Below are 22879 nucleotides of genomic sequence, written 5' to 3'. Positions count from 1 at the left end.
GAGGCACCTTTCATGACATAAGCAAGTAAGAGCGAAGAATTAAAGTTGTAGTCTACTTTTTTGGCCAGATTACCGTATATCTAGATGAACCAACCAGCAATTTCCTATCAAAATTAGCTCAAGTTTTCAAGTGAGACTGTTCACCTAGAAAATTGTAATCTTATATTTTGGCAAAAGTAAAAACATCACTCAGCTCTGATGAAGCATCACCCAGACTCGAAATGTTGGTTCTATTCTCTCTCCACAGAAGCTGTCAGATCAGCTGAGATTTTCCAGTATTTTCTGTTTTGTGCATGTGTGTGTGTAAAAATATCACTGTTTTCTTTGTTGGTAACATGCTGCGAGCTAGTAAACTATACAATCTTTGAAATGCATTTTATATGGTGAAAAACACACTATGATTTTATATTAAGGCTATAAAACATTAACCAAACTTTGGGGTAGTTCATAACAGTTTCCTTAATGCAAAACTAGCACTGGTTATTATTAAAAACACAAGACCTGCCAGCTGCTTGTACCGTTAGCTTTAGGGGAGATCTATTGTGAGCTGCATTTCCCACCAAACTCTTCTACCAACTTTTAAGAACGAGGCAAAAATTCACTTGCATTGACAGCCAGTGACAGGTTTCACTGTTCCAATATTTATCAGATAGAAAATCGGAGACAATGTAGAAAGCTTCAATACATGTTCATGGATTACCATAATGTTTAAAAATAAATAGGGGACATGGAATAGAATCTCTTCCAGAAAGATGGCTTGCTAATTTATCAATGACAAAACCATGGCTGACTTAAACTCTTGCATGTGGAATTTTATTCTACATTCGAAAATTTTCAAAATGGCTTTGTTCCACAGGGTCTACTAAAAGGAATAAACTGTAATAAACCTTCAAAAGAGCTTATAAACTGCCTCTCCAGTGGTGAGTAAATGCCACTATAAAATTCAGACTACAGGTCAATAAGCTATTCTTCTGCAGCAACCAGCTGCAGAGTCAAGTGAAGCAGAGGCTTCAAAGAACATCTATCCAGTGGTGTAGTGCTGCTGGAGCACCACGCCGGGGTCACTCCAGCACACTCTACTTAAAGCACACTTTCCCAACTCAATAAATCCCACTAAACATGTTGAACATGGTGAGCATATCAGCAGCAAATGCAGAGAAAAACCAGCCTATGATTGAACAAACAAAAGAGTGGGAAGCTAAATTTTGTATGTATGTTCCAGGGTCCAGAGCACGAGGCAGCCAGAGCAGCGGTGCCCAGGGGAGCCCAAATCCCAGAGTGGCAGGCCCAGTGGGACATGAACAGAGTCTGTGTCGGCATGAGCCCATGCCAGCAGAGCCCAGGTGTACCTCAAGGCAGCCAGAGTATCGAGGCCCAGGAGAGCACAAGCAAAGCACAAAGCCTGGACTGTTGGGGCCCAGGGAGCATGACTTGAGTCTGCATCAGCCGGAGCAGTTTGGACCCAAGTGCAGCTCGAGGAAGCCAGAGTGGCGGAGTCCAGGGGAACCTGAGAGGAGCGCAAGTCAGTCAGTCAGAGGACTAGGGCCCAGTGGAGCCAATGTTTTACAAGGCAGCCTGAGTGGCAGGGCCCCGAGTAGCCCGAGCGGAGGACGAGACAGCCAGAATGGGGGCCCACGGCAGTTGAAGTGGTGGGGCCCAGAAGAGCTCAGAGCACAATGCAGCCAGAGTCATGGGGCCCAGGACAATCCGAGCAGAGGGAAAAGCAGTTGAAGCAGCAGAGCGCAACCAGAGAAAATGTTTTTAATTATGTTGCATAGTAATCAGACACTCTGATTGTAATGTAATGTTGCCTATTGCAGATTGTGCCATTTGCTTTAACCAGTATCCAAAGCAGTAGATATGAAAAAAATGTTCAATTGCACCTCTATATAGGAGGTAAACTATTGCCTCCAAGTTCTGTTTCTTGTTTTATTTCCTTCCAAAATCAGGTTGTTGGATTGCGAAGTAGTGTCCTGCATTGCCAGAGTTCATGCAGTTATATAATCCTTCAATCATTACTCTGGATTAAATGAGTAAGATTTGATTTGATTTATTATTGTCACATGTATTAACATAGTGAAAAGTATTGTTTCTTGCGTGCTATACAGACAAAATGTACCGTTCATAGAGAAGGAAGCGAGAGAGTACACAATGTAGTGTTACAGTCATAGCTAGGATAGATCCTACAATATCAAAGTTATGGTAGATAGCTAGATCCTACAATATGAAAAAGATATTGCTTACAATCCTCTATTTCACATTAGGAGCATTTTTTAATGCTTTGGCTAAATACCATGACACATACTCTCAGACTTAACTAAAAGGGGAATAAGGAAAATTCTTTCTAACCGGGCTTGGAAAATGGATGGCTGGCATGACATGTCACTGAATAAATGCTAATAGGTCAGAGAAACCTATTGATTCAAACTTAATCTGGGAGGAATCACTTTATCCTTGAATATGCACATTTGATATTAAATGTTTCCACCTTATAACTGAAAACCAAACAGAATTACAAAATGAAACGACATGTCAAACTTCTGATCAAGATTACTGCTGCCAGTTGTCAAGGCACCAACTGTACATCACACCAGTCAACAGTGGACAAAACAGTAACAATTCATTAATTACTTACAAATGACAATGGTAGCTTTCAAGAGGGGAGCTCAATGTAGCTATTACAGTCAATGCAAACAGAAACACGCAGATGCAAGGGACAGCAGCACCAATCTGTCAATAGCAATCAATATTATTGGAGATATAGCTAATGGAAGCCTCAAAATTGATACATTTCTCAATCATGCACTAGTCACTTAAAAAGTGGCAGGTTTCTTGTGAAACAGCTTGCTATTTTTGGTATTTGACAGTGGTTATTTCAAGGACTGTGATCTTTTAACTAAAGTTTATCATGCTTCCAAACAAAAAAAAAACCTTGTTTTCAAGGTTTGGTCTCGAATATTTTAATTCAGGTGCTATTTTTGCATTCCATTTGCTATAAGTCACAAGGCACCATGAGTGGCACTGTCAGCCTCTCTAAGGAGACTAGAGTTTCAGGTCAATGACCTTTAGTCAGAACTGATATTTACTTCGTTGTTGTGGGTTATGTGCCACAAGTCCGATTATCTACAACTCAACATACCGAATTACTCACTCATCACAATCAGGTTTTTTTTGGGGGGGGGGAAACAGGAGACAGCACAGGAGGCCATTCAGCACATTGACTCATGTTGGTTCTCTGCAATAGCAACTCATCTAATCCACTCCATCTTTTCCAGGCAGCCTCAAGAGTCTTTTCTCTTCAGACAATTAATTATCCAATTCCCTTCTGAAAACTGAAATCTGCCTTCACCACACTCTCAGGCAGTGCTTTCCAGATCCAAACCACTTGTTGCATTAAGAAGTTTTTCCTCATGTCACCTCTGGTTCTTTTGTTTTTCACCTCAGGATTCTCAACCTTCTGCCAATGGGAACGGTTTCTCTCCATTTATGCTCCCAAGACTCCTCATGATTTGAACATGTCTAAAATATCTCCTCTCAAACTTCCATTATCCAAGGAGAACAGCCACAGCTTCCCAATCTGTCCATATAACTGAAGTCTCCATGGAACCCTTCTTGTAACTTTTTTTGCACCCTTTGGGAAACCTTCACATTGTTCCTGTAGAGGTGTTTTATGAAGATTTACTCTGTGCCTTTTTTATAAGCCCAGGATTCAGTATAAATTTATTAATTGCTTTCGCAAACTGCCTTGCTACCTTCAATGATTAATGCACATTAAGTGCATTGTGTAGTGGTTATTCCCTTTTTCCTATGGACATGCAGGTAAAATGAATCCATGTCTCCTGTCACAGAGAGAACTGAATACAATAGGAGGGAAGGCATGGTGGCACAGTGGTTAGCACTGCTGCCTCAGAGCGCCTGGGACCCAGGTTCAATTCCAGCCTTGGGTGATCGTGTAGAGTTTGTACGCTCTCCTCGTGTCTGCGTGGGTTTCCTCCAGGTGCTCTGATTTACTCCCACTGTCCAAAGATGTACAGGTCAGGTGGATTGACCATACTAAATTGTCCTTTAATGTCCCAAGATGTTTAAGTTAGGGGGGAATTAGTGGGAGTAAATATGTGGGGTTATGGGGACAGGGCCTGGGTAAGATGCTCTGTCACAGTCGGTGGAGACTTGATGGACCAATTGGCCTCCCTCTGCACTGCAAGTCCCTCTGGTCCTGCATTCCCTTTAGAATTTTACCCTTTATTTTATGTCACCTCTTCTCAGTCTTCTGACCAAAAAGTATCACTTCATACTGCTCTACATTAAACTATGTCTGACACATTTCTGCCCATTCTACCAGTCTGTCTGTGCCCTCTTAAAAGTCTATCACTATCCTCCTCACAGTTCACAATTCTTCCAAGTCATCTTCAAATTTTGAAATTGTGTCCTGAACACCCAAATTTAGGTTATCAATATAAATCAAGAAAAGCATTGGTCCCTCTACATGCCATTCCCCAGTCACAAGCTAGTAAAGGCTCTGCAATTTGTGTTTTTAAATAGGATTGAATTAAATAATTAAGCCGTTTCATAATTAAATTCGGCTATGCTAAAGACCAATGATTCAAAATACCACTTAGATCAAAATAAAATGCCAACTGGCACTAACATTTTCACTTACAAAGCAGTTTTATTTATATTTGTGGGCTCACATTGGAAAACAATGCTGGATTTGGAAATGATATGTGATCCAGTAACATGGAAAAACTATTAAAATGGAAGAAAATAAGTGACAAAACTAGGGGGAGGAAAATAAAAGAATTGTGAAAAGAATGCAGCCCTATTCAATGCTATCGACCTCTTCAATATCCGTCAGTATCTTTCTCAATGTAATTTTCTTTTTAAAAACATTTGGGACAATGCTACTTTTCCTTATTGCACCTTTGCTGGCTCACTGAACAATCTACCCATTTAGTCCATTTTTACTGTTGCCATTTTTTCACGATTCACTTCATGAGAACAATCTACAACAGTTAACTGCGCAACAGTTCCTAGTAGGGCTTGCGACTGCTTTCCACCAATCCCTTGCTTGAAAATGGACTGTCCCCATTTGGAAATTAGGTGAAAGAGGTCATCCAACCACTGTCCCAATTTAATCTCAAAGTGCATCTGATGAAATGCTGATTGTAAACAGAGAAGCAGCAAGGTAGCCCGATTCATTTGGGAGACTTCTTACATATTTGAACGAGATGTTCTAGCTGTAGAATCACATTGCAATTTTCAGGTACAAGGTGTACTCTTACCAGGTGGTGATTCAGGATAGCAAATTGTAGCAGGCGTAGGAGTCCTCATCCTGGTTCAATGGTAAAGAATAAAGCTCCTTTGCTGCTACATTATGTTCAACTACTTGCAACATGGTCTTTCTCCCAAACCTCAGCTCCGACTTGCCATTCAACCGAGTGCATCTTGAACCACCAGTCAGCAGCTCATCTGACTCCAGCAAATGGATAGTTAACCTGGCCTGGTTTGAATGTATTTTCATTTTCAGGCTGAGGGATGCCAGCTTCAGTTGGACAATGGTTGTTCTGTTTGATGAAATATATTTTGCCTGTACTCCCTTTAAATATTGTCCACTGTTGCTCTTTGCATGACACGTTGGTGTGATCATTCTGCTTTATCATGCAGGGTAATCACTGAACCAGAGAGGCACCATCCCTCCGAGTCATCTATCCACTTTGGAGGAGGAACAGGGAATGTGGGTGCAGTGAGACATCCTTGCCCACCATCCTCTATCAGCTCACTGTCACCTGAGTATGTGCTCTGGTCACAACCTGGAGAGAGAAACACATGCACGCATGCGCACACACAGCTGTGAGGCATCTATAACAGCCAAGGCCTCTGACAGTCAGAGGACAGTGGAGCCAAGGCTTATGCCAAGATCCAAGCTGATGAAATGCCTCTGAAGTCACCCATGAGGCAGCAGATGCTGGAAGCTTAACATGCGGTGCATAAATATCTGGCGAAGCTTCCAAAGGGTATCCATACTCTGGTTCAGCCAGTGGAGGAGTCCATCCAGTCCCTGATCGCTGTGATCTCCCTTGTGTGAGATTGACAAATTTCAGAGAGATCCAGTTGGTTGCTGCTAGAAATGCTCGCAGATCTGCAATCAATTGCCCTGTCCCTGAATACAAGACAACACCAATCACAACTTTAGTACAATGATGTGTGGTCAATTGGGAGATGCAGCACATATCTTCAGGGGGTCTCTGGAAGGTGCCAAGACTTAGAAATCAGAGCATCTGGCATAGGATGTCCACCAATCCAATTTGAGCTAACATCCTCTGCCAGCATGGCACATAGATCAGTCATGGCCTCAGCACAGACACCAGCAAAAGATGTTGGAATCATTATCTGTAAACCCTGTCCACTTGGTACTCTCATCAGCTTTCTGTCACTTCTCCATCACAAAGCTGCCATTACAGGTAACCAGGAGGTCACTGATGTCTGCTTCCATTTGTCTGCTCTTCCCTCCCTCTCAAGCTCTCCCATCAGTGGAGGAACTTCTTTGGGAATGCATGACGCCATGTCACCTGAAAAATGCTTCTTAAATTGAGGTGGTTGGGGTGCTGATGACCATGAAATCATCGTCGATTCATTAATGCCCTTTAGGGAAGGAAATCTGCTGAAAAGTGTTGTTAGTTAGCAACATAAAGACCACAGAGAAACAGAAAGCAATCTGAGGTCAGTTGGTATACTCCAAGCTGAAGGGAACAGTTTAAGTCTCGCTAGCTGGACATGCTAGCAGATTGCTGAGGAAAATAAGTCTAAGAATCTTAAATCTTGAAGTAACAGTGAATGTCGAGCACTAGATTTCAAGAGAGATGCCAAGTTGTCAGCAGTCTACTGGGAGAGGGAATTACAAAGAGCAGGTCCTAAAGGAAAAGGAGAAAGGTCCCAGGAAGACTTTTAAGTCAAGTCAAAGGACAAGGACAGGAAATCTGAAACAAATGTGGTTCAGTGAAGTTAAAGTATGGAGCAGATGAAAATGCTCTGATTAAATAGAGAAAGTAACAGGGAGCAGCATCAAGGCAAAGTCGGCTTGCGAGAAGGCAGAAGATCTAAGATGATGACTTCTGAATACAGGCCTGTGAAGCAGTGGTGTGTTGTTGACACAGCTGAGTATCTGAAAGCATGTGGAAGGTGAAATTTGAATGCACATGGCAATTCAGGGTAGAGGAATATCAGGAGAGGTTGAAACCCTGAAGGTGGATTCTTGTGAAGGTATCCAAGTGAAAGCATAGTGCGGGAGGAAATTCCAAGGGGAGTTCTTTGAGAGTGAAGATTAGAAACCCAAGTTAAATGGTGAGGGAGTAGTCTAAGATAGTTATTTTTTTCTTGTGCAATTAATGTTTTATTTTAGTAAATGTTCACCAGCAGGCCATATTTGAAAACAAAATATAAAAGTTAGAATCTGACATATCAAGTCGTAAGGTCAGCTGAGATCATAAGTGAATCTTCATTGCATTCTTCATATCTGATATTCTTACACTTGCATGAGCTATTTTCTTTATTCTTTCATGGTATGTGGATATCACTAGCAAGTCCAGCATTTGTTGCCCATCCACAATTTCCCTTGAAACGAGTAACTAGCTAGGCTATTTCAAAGTCAACCACATTGCTATGGGATCTGAAGTCACATGTAGGCCTGACCCAGCAAGGACAGCAGATTTCCTTCCATAAAGGAAAGATGAGTTTTTATAATAAATAACAATGGCTTCATGGCTATCAAAAATTTCAGATGTTTAGTGAATTCAAATTTCATCACTTGCCATGATGGAATGCAAATTTCACAATCTGCCATGGTGGAATTCAACTTCAGTTCCCCAGAGCATTACCCTGGGTCTCTGGATTACTACTCCAGTGACAATACCACTATGACATGGCTTTCCTCAAGGCAGGGTGAAAACAAAATCTTATACTGAAAGATTGTTACAGGAACAAACTAAAATGGGGAGGGGGCAGGGAAATAGTTTGTATATATGGTACACCCGACTGTATATTTAAAATGCATAATTTATTCAAAAGATAATGCCTTTATTTATATGTAAACCGCCCAATAATGGTTATGCTTACACTTTTTAAAACATTTATGTTAGAAAAGTACAATGAGGTAACTATCTATAAGGAGAATCAGCTTCCATTTGGAATTTAATGGCTCACACCACTTAAACTACCTTAACTTTCATAAAATTTCTTCCTGATCATAGATTTTTCCAGGTGCAACCTACCAATTTTGGGACAACTAAGCAAAATGTCCTTCTTCAATTCGATAACTTGAACACCAAAATAATACAAGTCAATATCCGCAAAGGCACAATGGAAATTGCACACTAAAATGCATCTATTTCACTAATCATTTTTTTCAAAAATCTAATTACTCCATTGATAGCAGTCAATTGTTAAACTCAGCTCTGATCACTACGACTGTTACTTAGTGACCAGAGACCAAGCAGTTGTTGGCTGCCATCTCGTCTGGACAATGCTCCACTCACCTCTTGCCACTTTCAACAATATCTTGATGCAATTGTTGAGATACACACAAACTGTTGATTGTTTTTAAAACTGGTATTGCTCACTTTCTTAGAATAGGAAGGGGCTAAAAATAGAAATGGCATCAGACAACCCAAAATGAAATCTTTAAAACATGAAAATTATTTCAGAAAAACACATACTATCAGGTAGTTCCAGGGATGTTAACCGGGAAATATGGTGAAAGATCATGAAGGGATTGATTTTTTTTGGTCGACCATTTGGATTAAAAAGCTTTGATGACCAAATGCTGCCAAACATAATTTCAGAATTTAATTTGAATACAAGGTGATTAGCAAAAACAGCAATGGCAACAAGAGGAAGAACTTTTTTTTAAATCCAAGTGTTTAGAATCTGGAATGCACTGGTTGGGTGTGTGATGGAGGCAGTTTCATAAGAAAATAGGATTATCGGAAGAGAAAAAATTTGCAGGGTAACGGAAAAAGATGGGAGTAACACCAGGTGAATTGATTTTGCAGAGAGCAGATGTAGACGCAACAGATTAAATGGCCTCCTCCTGTGCTGTATATGGTTACTTCAATTAGTCGAAAAGCATTTTAGGATGTCATGAGGTCATGAAAGGCGTCACAGATTTGCAGTGTTCTCTCTTTGTTAGCTCACAGGAAATGGAACACAGAAAAATGCTTTTAGAATGGAAAATACACAAAACAAAACATGAAAAAGCAGAGAGTAGGAGATAAAAAATAAGGAAAAGGAAGATAAGTGAATAAGTCCAAGGGACAGAGAAAAAAGGTAGTTACTAAGTAAAGCACGAGGCAACATGAACCTACAGGAAAAAATGTTCAATTTACTTTCAGAAGCCACCTTTTAAGAGATTAGCCAAAGAAAAATGGATTGAGGCAGGTTGCAACACACTGGACACATCAACTTTTTGTACTTATGTGCTCATTATCATAATGTCTTTAACAAGCCAAAATAAGAACCAGTTAACCTACAACAAATGTTAAAATAAAATTTGTTTCTGTAATTACATCAGAGCACCAAGACTGCCTTTTTAATGATTAACAAATGATATATATGTCAATAGCACCACATAAACTTGTGTACACTTGGGCACATTGTTCAAATGTGTTCTATATGTACTTGGGCACAATGTTCAAGTGTGTCTTAAATGTATTAATGCACTAGTCACCAAACTGCCAAATGTACTTGCAACTTGGAAACAGGCATTTTATTTGTAAAATATTTAAAAGGTTTCACCAATACAGCTTCCTTGGCTGTATTCTTTGAAGCACAAGAATACAGCCAATGCACCCAAGTTGCTTTGAGAACTATTTAATAACTTAAAAGGTTAAGTGCATTCAAATACTGCAACTATATTGTTACATTCATTCAAAATAATTTATTTTCCAAGTAAAGCCATTTAGAATAACTTGGCTCAAAGCTTCCAACTTTAAATACAAATTTTCTTGATGCAAAAATATTCCATTACTATTGTAATAGTACTCTGGCATTCTATCCAATCACGTCTAAACTTTGGGGCAGAAATGGACCTTCATTCTTCCCACTTTACAGGTGAAAAACTGGCACAAGGGTCAATTCAGGCTACCATTATGCTGCCCCTCAAGGACTGCAGAATAACATCTGACTATGTTGGATCGAGTAATTGTTTAGGTCTAAAAATTTACTTGAGAAGTCCTTAGTCCGTCTTACATCACTGGACAGGAACTGGACTGCAACTGAGTGGAGCAGCACAGGATCTGCTCTGTACAGGAACCTTGCAAAACATATTGCTGTTGAGTCAGCGGAAGCAGGAGTGCTCCCTTGACTGCACAGTATTCATGATCTGTCCCTCTCCTGTTAATACTAGCCCAAATAATGTTAGTGAGATCAAAGTCCAATTCTAGGGCAACCTCAAACCTCCTGGTTTTGGTGTGATAACAGCACACCAGTAGTTACGTCTGAAGATGGGCCTTAATCAATTTTACCCTGTCTAAATAGAAAAGATGTGGAGATGCCGGCGTTGGACTGGGATAAACACAGTAAGAAGTTTAACAACACCAGGTTAAAGTCCAACAGGTTTATTTGGTAGCAAAAGCCACACAAGCTTTCGGAGCTCCAAGCCCCTTCTTCAGGTGAGGCACCTGAAGAAGGGGCTTGGAGCTCCGAAAGCTTGTGTGGCTTTTGCTACCAAATAAACCTGTTGGACTTTAACCTGGTGTTGTTAAACTTCTTACTGTAAATAGAAAAGAACCAATTTTAAACATTAGCTAAGATACAAAAGTCTCAGTCGTTTAAAAAGTTATGCACTAATTCACAGTCAACCACATGAAACTTTGAGCATTGGTACAGCTAATCAATAATAGCACCAGGTAAAGGGAGTTTCTTTAATTTTGATTTAAATTTAAGTTTGAATGATGGTGCTGCAAATTTAATTAATGGTCTATATTACATTTAAAAACTATTATTTTTTTTAATTGATAATACCATTAGTTCAAGAAACTAAATTCTAAATCAAGATTTTATTTACATTATATCAGTGGCTCCCAACCAGTATTCTGTGCCGTGCAGACCCCCAAGTGTGCTGCAAAAAGATTCAAAATTCACTTAATTAAACTAAAACTAACATTTGTCTTCAGCTGTGGTTGACAACGCCAAGACCTGACGAATTGTGGGCCTCCCACACATGTGCCGGTTGGGAAAGAGCCGCACATGCATGGTTCAAATTTTTTAATGCTGGTCAGGCCCATGCACATGACCAACAGGACTAGGAGCTGAAGACAAAGACCCCATGCACCCACACAAAAAGCAAAAACTCAAAAAGGGTGCAAAAATCCTGGGAGAAGAGAGAGGGGTTAAAAAAATACAGGCAAGATAGGGAGAATTTTAAAAAAGGTTCAAAGTAAGAGAGGAGGACAGCAAAAATAGGTGCGCCTCAAATTTTTTTCATGATATAGAGATGCGCCATGACATATAAAAAGGTTGGGAACCACTGTATTATATAGGTATAAAAGATATATATGGATGAGCACACCCAAGATTATCAAATGCTTTACATGATCAAATTGCTGTCTGTTGGTACATTAAGTATTTTCATCACCTTACATTTTCCTCATTAACCTGACATTTATAGCCAAATCCATTTCAAGGTGAATTTTGTAATACATTAATACAGCTCATTCTTCACCGTCTAGCTGTACTTGAGTAAAATCAAAGATTAGCATGCAATTGCAGAAGATGTGACACCTGCCCTTTCACTTCCTCCTTGTCCAAGGCTCCCGACACTCCTTTCAGGAGCAGCATTTCCCTTGCACCTCCCTCAATTTGGTCCATTGTATTCACTGCTCCCAATGCGGTCTCCTCTACATTGGGGAGACTAAATACAGATTGGGTGACCACTGTGCAAGACACCACTCAGTTCATAAGCACGAACCCAACTTTCCTGTGACTTGTCATTTCAACTCATCATCTTGCTCTCGTGCCCATGTCCATCCATGGCCTGCTGCAATGAATGCTGCAGTGAAGCCCAATGCAAATGGGAGGAACAACATCTCATTTTATGATTGGGCAGGTTACAGCCTTCTGGACTCAATATTGAGTTTGATAACTTTAGGCTATGAACTTAATTCTCCATCTTGACCCTTATCATCATCTTGGTTTGTCCTAACGCAAACCCCCACCTCTCCCACAGGGCCATCTGTCATTTGTTCTTTAGTTTTGCTTTCACTGAGCATTGACCTTTGTTCTCCCAATAAGACAATTACATATTGATGCACTGGCTTTTACTTATCTTTGTACCACTTTCAGCACCTCCTTTAGTTCTTAATTAACTCCTTGTCTTCTGTCCATGACATCTGTCAATGTCTCCTTAGCTACGACTTATCTTTGACCTATTCTGCTCCACCTTCTCCACTCCCCTCTCCAACTATATAATCCATTACATTTAGAACCCTCTTCAGCTCTGAAGAGTCATACAGACTTGAAACATTAACTGTTTCTCTCTGCTGCCAGACCTACTGAGTTTATCCAGCAATTTGTCTTTATTTCAGATTTCAAGCATCTGCAATATTTTTCTTTCATGATAAATGTGATACTGTGGGAACCAACATATAATGAACCAAAGAACTCTGCATTCGAAAAAACACTTTAGAATTCACCCGAATACTACAAACTGAGTGGAAAATCTACTCAGCATCTGAGTTACAAAACTAAACTTCTCTTTCCAGTTTTATTTGAATGTTCTTAAAATAGTGTTTCTCAACTGTAAAATTCAGTCCACTGTTGGTTCAGTGGTCTTTTTCAGAATGTATTAACACAGGTTGTTTGAAGGTAAGCAGCACTGGGGGATCAGGAGTGGAAATATTAAACTATATAAATTACTAAATACACTATACTAGCACCTCCATTTCATCCATTAAGGATGGCCTCCACTGGAAATTTAATTCTAATTATTTGTCACTTTACCGTACAAAATTGGCAATATTCAGACTTAGAATGATCGCTATTCCTTAAAATATACTGGCACTTGTAAAAAAAAATTAAAATGAAATATGCAATAAAGTACTTGAAAGTGCTCTCACCAAAGGACAGAAACAAATAAGGATGACATTTACTAAAAGTAAATTTTATTGATCATCTACAAATGAATTGTGTTCCCAGAGTAATGTGGATACTGACAAACCATGTGTTACATCCAGTGTGCTGATAGGAACTCTCAATCACAGTTTTACATATTGATGCAATGGCTTTTACGTATTGTGTACTTCAGTCACAATATTGTGAAATAAAGCCATACAGAAAGTATACGAACCAGGATGTTTCACAAGTAAGTTTTATTATGTTTTGTACAGGTTATTTGAGACAACACACAGCTAACAGGTACAATTCAAATTCTAATGGCTGGGAATGCAGAAGTTACATGGATTAGAGCAAATTTCTTAACGCTATTATTAAATTCCTATCTTAAACACTGTAATCAATCTGTCAAAGTCTTCACCCGTTGCCCATTCCCAAAAAATAAAAAAAAATTAACTGTTCAGTTACTAGCAAAGGTCACGAGTGGAAGTCACTGTGTACTGTCAAGTAGCCAGTCAGTCAGCTGATGTGTCATGTCATTTGTCCCCACTCTGCAGAAACAAAAACATTTATAAAAAGTGCTGTGAAATTGTGAAAACCATCTGTTAACAAGGAATAAAAGTCTACAGGTACAGTACAAATTATGTTCCAGGAAACTTCCTGATGAAAGTTAGGTGATTTAACTCTCTCTCTTTAAGCCATATACTCAAAACATTTGAAAATGTGCCTAGTATTAATATCACAGGTCCCTATAAGACTTCAAGCTGTTTATTTAATCAGTCATTTGCCCTGGGGAGAAAAAAAAACTTTAAAGCAAACAAGATTCTTCTCTCCCCCCCGCCCCTCCAAATTTAGTTCTGGGAATATTCATTACTACATTGCCAGTTTTGTATGTGTACACAAAGTAAGAGTTAAATGACACTAAGGGAAAAGTACTGCATTCTTAAAAATGATAAAGTTTATTTTATGTTCTTACATAATTGAGTTTTGGGGGGGGGAAAAAAATCAAAAAATTTGGAGCACTGCAAAATGTAAAAAATAGGGCCAATATATGGAATTAATCCAACAAACCAGTGATAGTTTTAGATGTAGGAAAAATATAAGCATCTGTTTAAGCTTTATATTTTAAACAAAGTTGATCAGGTAGCTAGAATGCTCACTGAACTTATACAAATCTTATGTGATTGTAGATGAAAAATATAGCACACTTCTCCTTGCCTTAAAAGTAATTGGTGAAATCAAAAATTGCACTTAATAAAATCAATTGATGTTTTTTGAAGAACTAGCATAGAGAATGATGGTCATCAAATTGTGCCAATTGATTCATAAACATCCTTTAATATTGAAGAATCTCGCTATTAATGTTTAGTAGTAGCACTCCAAGTTTGATATGTAGAAATCATTGGAAACTTTACAGCTTCCAGTTTAAAATGCTACACCAAGGCAGAAAAATCTCAGTAGGCTGTTGTCAGGTTGTCAAAGATACAAAATAAACCTAAGATTGCCTAGAGTGTAGTGAATGTATACCAAAAATTGTTATTCAGCATAATATTTTAAGCTATTTCAATTTGATAAAAAATTAATTATGGAGGTGTAATATTTGTACCCTTAATCTCAAGTGAAGAATTTTGCTGTCAGGGCATTCATTTTGTCAGTGAAGAGAGAGACTCTTAAATCATTAAAAACAATAAATCAAATTCATGGACAAGGTAGATATTGAGCAATTTCTTCACAATTTCAATGAAGTTCTACGACACAGGATCAGATAGATACTGGCAAACAAACTTTCTTTCTACATCCAATTACAGCAATGAGAATCTTCAAGATTAGATATGTGTAAAGCAGAAACCTTGAAAACAATTTTGGGTTATGTAACAAAGCCAATTTCAGAAGCACATCCCTACCATTATCAGTATTAGTTAATTCCTGCTGCCCTACACTCAACTTGCGGCACGGTAGCACAGTGGTTAGCACTGCTGCTTCACAGCTCCAGGGTCCCAGGTTCGATTCCCGACTCGGGTCACTGTCTGTGTGGAGTTTGCACATTCTCCTCGTGTCTGCGTGGGTTTTCTCCGGGTGCTCCGGTTTCCTCCCACAGTCCAAAGATGTGCGGGTTAGGTTGATTGGCCAGGTTAAAAAATTGCCCCTTAGAGTCCTGGGATGCGTAGGTTAGAGGGATTAGCGGGTAAATATGTGGGGGTAGGGCCTGTGTGGGATTGTGGTCGGTGCAGACTCGATGGGCCGAATGGCCTCCTTCTGCACTGTAGGGTTTCTATGATTCTATGATTCTAATCAAAAATCAAATCTGGTATGTTTCAGCATCAAACTGGAAGGTTGTTTTATGCTATTCTCAAAAGTCTGTCCAGATACAAAATAAGAATGCCTGGGCCAGTTTCACTTAAGACATGATAATCTTGAGTGTGATTTTCTTTAGTTTAACTTGTCTGGGCTGAATGTCAACCTAGATATAACAGGTACTCTAAAACAAATATTGCTCATGATTTGTTTAAATAATGAAGAGGCTAATAGAAGACTTCATTATTTATGCACGAATACTATAGCAACTTGCAACTGAGGCTACGGCAGATGCATTGCTAAATGCAGAATTCCAAAAGTTGCTTTCCAAGGTGCACCACTCTACATTAGCTTTATGGAAACAATATCCGGTCGACTAGCTATCCATTGTGTGGTATAAACTTGCGATACTTGTTTGTAAGATTTAAACTAAACTCACCACAAAAAGTTAATTGACCATTTTAATCTAAGTACCCTTTTTTATTTCAATAATTGTTAATTATTGTTCATCACTGTCTTTAACACTGAAAATTAATCATCATAAATGTGGAGTCTTTGTCCTTCAAATGTTAATTGCTGAAGTTTTTAAAGTGTGAAAACTCAAATCTAACTATTCCTTTCTCGTTCACGCTCTCAATTCTTTATTTGACAATTAAACCACCCATTTTAATTTACACTTCCTTCTCAGTTCTTGTGCTGTTAAATAATCAGGTTAAAGGATTATGAATTTAAGACGATGCACAGTTGCTGACCCTGGCTACCTACATGGCCGATGACCGACTTTGTTCGCTGGCCCCATCAGCTCATGCATTCAGCAACTTGCCATACAAAAATTAAAAAGCTCAACATGCATGGGCAAACTTAATTAACAGTAAGTGTTGTTAGATGATCTGTCACAGCAAATTATGGCCCACTGTATCAGTCAGTCCTGTAAATCAAGTTTTTAAAAAAAGCTTACCGTTGCACAATCTTTTCTGGAACATCTCAGTGTGTTCGCTGGCGTTTGTGCGACTCTTCTCTTGGAGGATCAGCCAACATTACTTTGAGCTTGATACCATTAACAACCTTTCCATGCAAGGTATCCATGGCATTAGTAGCACTGTGCCTGTCAGCATATTTAACATAGCCAATGTTACGTCCTGGCACCAAATATACTTCAATCAGGTTCCCAAAACGACTAGGAAAAACCAAAAAAATGCATATGAAAGAATAAACCTAGAAGTTAGGAAAAACAAATCATGTGCAAATATAGCATACAATAGTTCACTGCCAGACTCATTTCATGCATTTATTACTTTTAAATGTTACGAAATTCAAATGAAATTTTTTAGAGCAAGAGGCACTTCATGAGAGAACAGGAAAATCACTAAACTAAAAACAGAGTGAAGCTCCTTACAGATTAATTTAGGCATCAGCAAAAGCATGGTGACAAATAAATAGAGAACACACATTGTTTGGTTAACTGGTTAATGAAGGGTTAAAACAGTAGAAGAAAACATGAACAGGAGATTACTTGGCTCATTAAATCTCTCCACGAAGTTACTCCTGTGCTGCTGCTCCTTATCAATTCCAATTCTTCCTCACTTTAACCTCACTATACTTTCTAACTCTGTCTTAAAATCCTTTGCATATATTTGGCCTTCTGGATCAGTGCTTCACAATGCAACCCTTTTTGTGAATAATTGTTTTGCTGGATTCATTTTTAAACTGATATGTCCTCATGCTGTTGATTCCTGATTGCTGATGATGGTTTTGTGAGAGGGAGGTCATGCCTCACTAACCTGGTGGAGTTTTTTGAAGAAGTGACCAGAATGGTTGACGAGGGAAGGGCCGTGGATGCCGTCTATATGGCTGGTGAAAAAGGTTGGATCTCATGGGATAAAGGGGGAGGTGGCTAGATGGGTGGAGAACTGGCTTGGTCACAGAAGACAGAGGGTGGTAGTGGAAGGGTCTTTTTCTGGCTGGAGGCCTGTGACTAGTGGTGTTCCGCAGGGCTCTGTATTGGGACCTCTGCTGTTTGTGATTTATATAAATGATCTGGAAGAAGGTGTAACTGGGGTGATCACTAAGTTTGCGGACGACACAAAATTGGCAGGACTTGCAGATAGTGAGGAGCATTGTCAGAAGCTACAGAAGGATATAGATAGGCTGGAAATTTGGGCAAAGAAATGGCAGATGGAGTTCAATCCTGATAAATGCGAAGTGATGCATTTTGGTAGAAATAATGTAGGGAGGATCTATATGATAAATGGCAGAACCATAAAGGGTGTAGATACGCAGAGGGACCTGGGTGTGCAAGTCCACAGATCCTTGAAAGTGACGTCACAGGTGAAGAAGGTGGTGAAAAAGGCATATGGCATGCTTGCCTTCATAGGACGGGGCATAGAGTATAAAAGTTGGGGTCTGATGTTGCAGATGTATAGAACGTTGGTTCGGCCGCATCTGGAATACTGCGTCCAGTTCTGGTCGCCACACTACCAGAAGGACGTGGAGGCTTTGGAGAGAGTACAGAGGAGGTTTACCAGGATGTTGCCTGGTATGGAGGGCTTAGTTATGAGGAGAGATTGGGTAAACTGGGGTTGTTCTCCCTGGAAAGACGGAGGATGAGGGGAGACTTAATAGAGGTGTATAAAATTATGAAAGGCATGGATAGGGTGAACGGTGGGGAAGCTTTTCCTCAGGTCGGTGGTGACGTTCACGAGGGGTCATAGGTTCAAGGGGGGGGGGGGGGGGGGGGGAGGGAGGGGGGAGGGGGGGGGGGGAGGAGGGGGGGGGGGAGGGGGGGAGGAGGTGGGGAGGAGGTGGGGAGGAGGGGGGGAGGAGGGGGGGGAGGAGGGGGGCAGGAGGGGGCAGGAGGGGGGGAGGAGGGGGGGAGGAGGGGGGGAGGAGGGGGGGAGGAGGGGGGGAGGAGGGGGGGAGGGAGGGGGGGAGGAGGGGGGGAGGAGGGGGGGAGGAGGGGGGGAGGGGGGGGGAGGGGGGGGGGAGGGGGGAGGGGGGGGGAGGGGGGGGGAGGGGGGGGGAGGGGGGGGGAGGAGGGGGGGAGGAGGGGGAGGAGGGGGGGGGAGGGGGGGGAGGGGGGGAGGGGGGGGGGAGGGGGGGAGGAGGGGGGGGAGGAGGGGGGGGGGAGGGGGGGGGGAGGGGGGGGGGGAGGGGGGGAGGAGGGGGGGGAGGAGGGGGGGGAGGAGGGGGGAGGGGGGGGGAGGAGGGGGGAGGAGGGGGGAGGAGGGGGGAGGAGGGGGGAGGAGGGGGGAGGAGGGGGGAGGAGGGGGGAGGAGGGGGGAGGAGGGGGGAGGAGGGGGGGAGGAGGGGGGGAGGAGGGGGGGAGGAGGGGGGGAGGAGGGGGGGAGGAGGGGGGGAGGAGGGGGGGAGGAGGGGGGGAGGAGGGGGGGGAGGAGGGGGGGGAGGAGGGGGGGAGGAGGGGGGGAGGAGGGGGGGGAGGAGGGGGGGGAGGGAGGGGGGGAGGAGGGGGGGGAGGGGAGGAGGAGGAGGAGGAGGTTTAACACAGATATCAGGCGGACATATTTTACACAGAGGGTGGTGGGGGCCTGGAATGTGCTGCCAGGCAAGGTGGTGGAGGCGGACACACTGGGAATGTTTAAGACTTATCTAGACAGCCATATGAACGGAGTGGGAATGGAGGGATACAAAAGAATGGTCTAGTTTGGACCAGGGAGCGGCGCGGGCTTGGAGGGCCGAAGGGCCTGTTCCTGTGCTGTATTGTTCTTTGTTCCTCCAGGGGAAGGAAGGGCCATGCCCTAACAAGCCCTTCAATTGTGGCCAACTCAATTCCATTCAAAACATCACTGACAACTTTTTCCAAGGCCAGAATAGTGCTCAAAATTGAGAATTAGATGCAATATTCCAGATCATATTTTGCCAGTACTCAAAACCTGCACCAGTTTTTAAATGGTAGATATTCCTAAAGTCCCAAACCATTTTGTTCATCTGCTCCAAAGCATTTCTAAAATAGATCACATTTGATACTTCTGCCCTCTCACACTTGCGTTAAACTGCATCAACCATCATTCTACCCACTCACTTAATATATTATATTTTCAATTTTCTGGTCTCCTTTACAATTCACTACATTTCCAATCTTAGTACCATTTGCAAAAGAAAATGGGGCAAGATCCCTGAACCTTCATCTTTTCAGGCTAACAGCAATAAAAAAAAACATACAAAGCAATGTTATGGTACTTCAAAAGTCTAGAACAGTTCCTTACCAAAACAGGTCCTCCAGTACATCAAGGGGCAGAACAGTTGGATTGAAGACCACAAAGAGTCTCTCTCTGACAGTACTATCAGTAGTAGCAAAGTTTTGAGGTGCAGGTATTGAAAAGTCAACTTGCAACCGAGACATCTGTGGATTACTGCTTCCAAATCCCTACAAAGAAATTTAGTCAGGTTATATTTGAAAAACTCTCTTACACAGAATTACGCAATTAAGTGAATCCATACTTAATCTGCAGTATATATTGTACCTGTAACATCTAAACATTTGTGTTCAGAAATTTCTACATACCAAAAATTTTACAAAATAAAAAACATTTTGGTAATCCAGTGAATTGTGAAGGAGAATGGAGAGCTGAGAAAGGACATAAGTGTGTGGGTAGCATGATGACAGATGCAGTTTAATGTAACAATGAGAAGCAAAAATATAAAATGCGATTGGATTGTGAAATGCTTGTGGAGCAGATGAAAAAGATTTGGGGCTTTATATACCACATACTAAAAGCAGGATCACAATTTGAAAATGACTTATAAAGTATTTACATTTTTAAGAGATAGTCACTTATATCCACCAAAAAAGCGATGCACCATTATTCACTTGCAATGTCAACTATAAAGTTACCAGTTATAGGGGGAGATTCTCCCAGCCCGCATAGCGGGCCAGGAGACTCAAGCAGAGCCCGTTTAGTGGGCTTCCCGCTGGCTCCATGGCCTTTGCGAGTCTCCGGCCGCTGTATTTCCAGCGCCGTCAGCTCTGTACCAGAAATCAGCACAGAGCTGATTAAATTATGCAAATGCTGATTTCAACGTAATTTACTTTTCATTGGCAGGCCTGGGACTGAAGTCTCCAGGCCCGCTAGAATCTCCCTCACCCCCGCCAGGAATGTTTCACTACAGTGAGGTTTAACAACAGCTCCCCACTTGGAGAGCTGGTGGCCCACATCTGCTGGAGTGAAGGGGAGCCATGAAGGCCCCTGCCCCCTCCCCCAAGAGGGTCAGGCATGGGGGAGGGGGAGGTTGTCCCCTGGGCATTGCCAGCTTGGTAGTGTAGCCTAGCCCCTGGCACTGCCCAAAGGGCAAAATGGCAATGCCCAGGGAGTACCTTGGCATCACCCACTGGGCATCGGGGAGGTTCCAGGAGGCCAGTGTTCAGATGGATGCAGGGTAGTGGGGCTGGCCAGCCATCGGGAGGCTGGCAGTCAGGGTTACTGTGCATGCACCATTTTGACGCTGACAGATCGGTGCACATTCAGTGGCCTGCTCAGCACTATGCTGCCAGCCTCTCCAGTGGGAATAGGCCCCGGCCCCTGATTTTTCACAACATTCACACCAGGACTCTATGTGATACACAGTGTGTGGGAACTTCATTTAGAAAATCCCACTGAAAAAAACAGCAGGATTGACTCCAGTTTTTACACAAATTCGACACTTGGGAGAATGCCACCCACAGTGCTTCAAGTGCTCAGTTTACTTCAGGTAGAAACAGGTGTTCAGTCTGTTAATTTACATCTGCATAATTAGCACAATGCTAAAATCAACCAAGAATGTTCGGTTTAATTAATTATGGTAGGTACTACAAGCACTTAGCAGTAACTCTCAAGTCAAAGTAGAAAACTCTGCCACCGTGAAGTTAGAAATTGACTTCCAGCAGGCCACTTTTAGGTTTGTATTTTAGCCACATAAGTCAGAAGTAGTTCATGCTCTTAAATAATGGTGTTGCTAATTCATCATTTTTCCTAATTATCCTAAAATCAATATAAATCAGCATTAAAAAGCACACTTTGTATATTCTTATTATAAAGGCATGATGTGTTTGACTAACTTTGCAAATTGATCAATTTCTTTGAAGAAATAACAGATAGGGTGGAAGTAGTAGTAGGATGGATTACAGCAGTATTGCTGATGTGATTGTAAGGTGTTTGAAGTACCACCACAATAGGCATGTTAGCAAAACTGAAGCATGCGGAATTAAATGGAATGCATGGAGTGGATACAAAATTGTCTAAGAATCAGATAGTGGTGGTGAATGGTTTTGCCTTTCAGACTAGAGGAAAGTGTGAAGTGGTGGCCCCTAAGGATCAGTATTGAATCACTATTCCTTTTGATGCATATTAATGACCTGGACTTGGATACACAGGGCATAATTTGAAAGTTGTGAAGACATGAAACTCAAAGGTAGTAAAAAGAATATCAACAGACTTCATGAGATTGTAGACAGATGAGGAAAAAAGACATATGACAACTGGAATTTCTCTTCACAGAGAAGTGGGAAGAGATTTATTTTGCTTCGTCTCATTCTTTCTACCAACATAAACCAAGTGTTCTATTTTAAAGGGAGATAGAAGAACGACGAGACCTAGAGGTGCATATACACAAACCTTGAGGAATTTGAGGAGATGGTGAAAATGGCATTATGGAATCCTTAGTTTTTTTAAAGACACAGAATAGAAAATAAAGTCATTCTAAAGCTTTTGAACAACATACACTTATATAGCTCATTTAATGTCGCAGAATAGTCCATGACATTAAACAAAAGTGATATCACTTAAAACATTTTTGACACCAAGCAATGAGGAAAACCAGGAAAGATGACCAAAAGCTTGATTAAGAGGTAAGTTTTAAGCAGTGTTTTAAAAGAGGAACAAGATAAAGAGACAGATGGATATGGAAATGTCCTAGAGCATAGGACCATGGCAGCTGTAAACACAGTTCCAATAGTGGAAAGATTAAAATTAGGACACATACAGAAACCTTGAAGGCCTGTAACACCAAAGGAACCTACACAGAGGGAGGGGGGAGGCCACAGAGGAATTTGAAAATAAAGATGAAAGGTCATGGACCTGAAATATTAGGAAGAACTGGTAGCCATAAAGGTGGCTTCAGATATACGGCCCCTCCAAAACGGACAGGGGAAAAATAGCAGCCTGTCAACAGAAAGATACTGAAGAGGTTTGGGAATACGACAAACAGTTTAGGGCTGTGTGGACAGAATATTTGGGAACAGACAATGGTGGACCCAAAGAAAAGGATGCCAGTACTTTTGCACCTATGAAAGCTGCATTTGTCGCCGGCCTAAAGCCAGAGTTGGCGAAGATGGTAAAGCCAGAATGGAACAAAAATCGGATGTTGGTGGAGCAGTGTAACCAAATAGATCGGGACATGGGAGCTAAAACCCACACCCTGCAAGCAGGAAACATGAGGAAACACGAGGGTCCAGAAGGGCCCCAACAAAGAGTGGTATTGCCAACAT

At 41.5% G+C, this 22879-nt stretch overlaps 1 protein-coding gene across 2 annotated transcripts in view; it reads right to left on the bottom strand.

Annotated features, from left to right (window-relative positions):
• The window catches only part of rbm45 (RNA binding motif protein 45), a 73037-nt gene that overhangs the window by 27754 nt on the left and 22404 nt on the right, over positions 1 to 22879 (bottom strand). The window contains exons 8-10 of one of the 2 annotated variants that reach the window (XM_078228482.1): positions 19623 to 19783; positions 16358 to 16576; positions 13344 to 13655 (exon numbers count right to left, since the gene is read on the bottom strand). In XM_078228482.1, the coding sequence (XP_078084608.1) occupies positions 16384 to 16576; positions 19623 to 19783 (354 nt within the window). In that variant the 3' untranslated portion in view covers positions 13344 to 13655; positions 16358 to 16383. Of the gene's footprint in view, positions 1 to 13343; positions 13656 to 16357; positions 16577 to 19622; positions 19784 to 22879 lie in introns of those variants that run through there. The other variant, XR_013499552.1, reaches the window with a different exon arrangement.

Source organism: Mustelus asterias, chromosome 14 (assembly GCF_964213995.1).
Source record: "Mustelus asterias chromosome 14, sMusAst1.hap1.1, whole genome shotgun sequence".
NCBI classification, from domain to species: Eukaryota; Metazoa; Chordata; class Chondrichthyes; order Carcharhiniformes; family Triakidae; genus Mustelus; species Mustelus asterias.
Note: the sequence above shows the minus strand (reverse complement) of the source record. Positions and strands in the feature narration are given on the sequence as shown.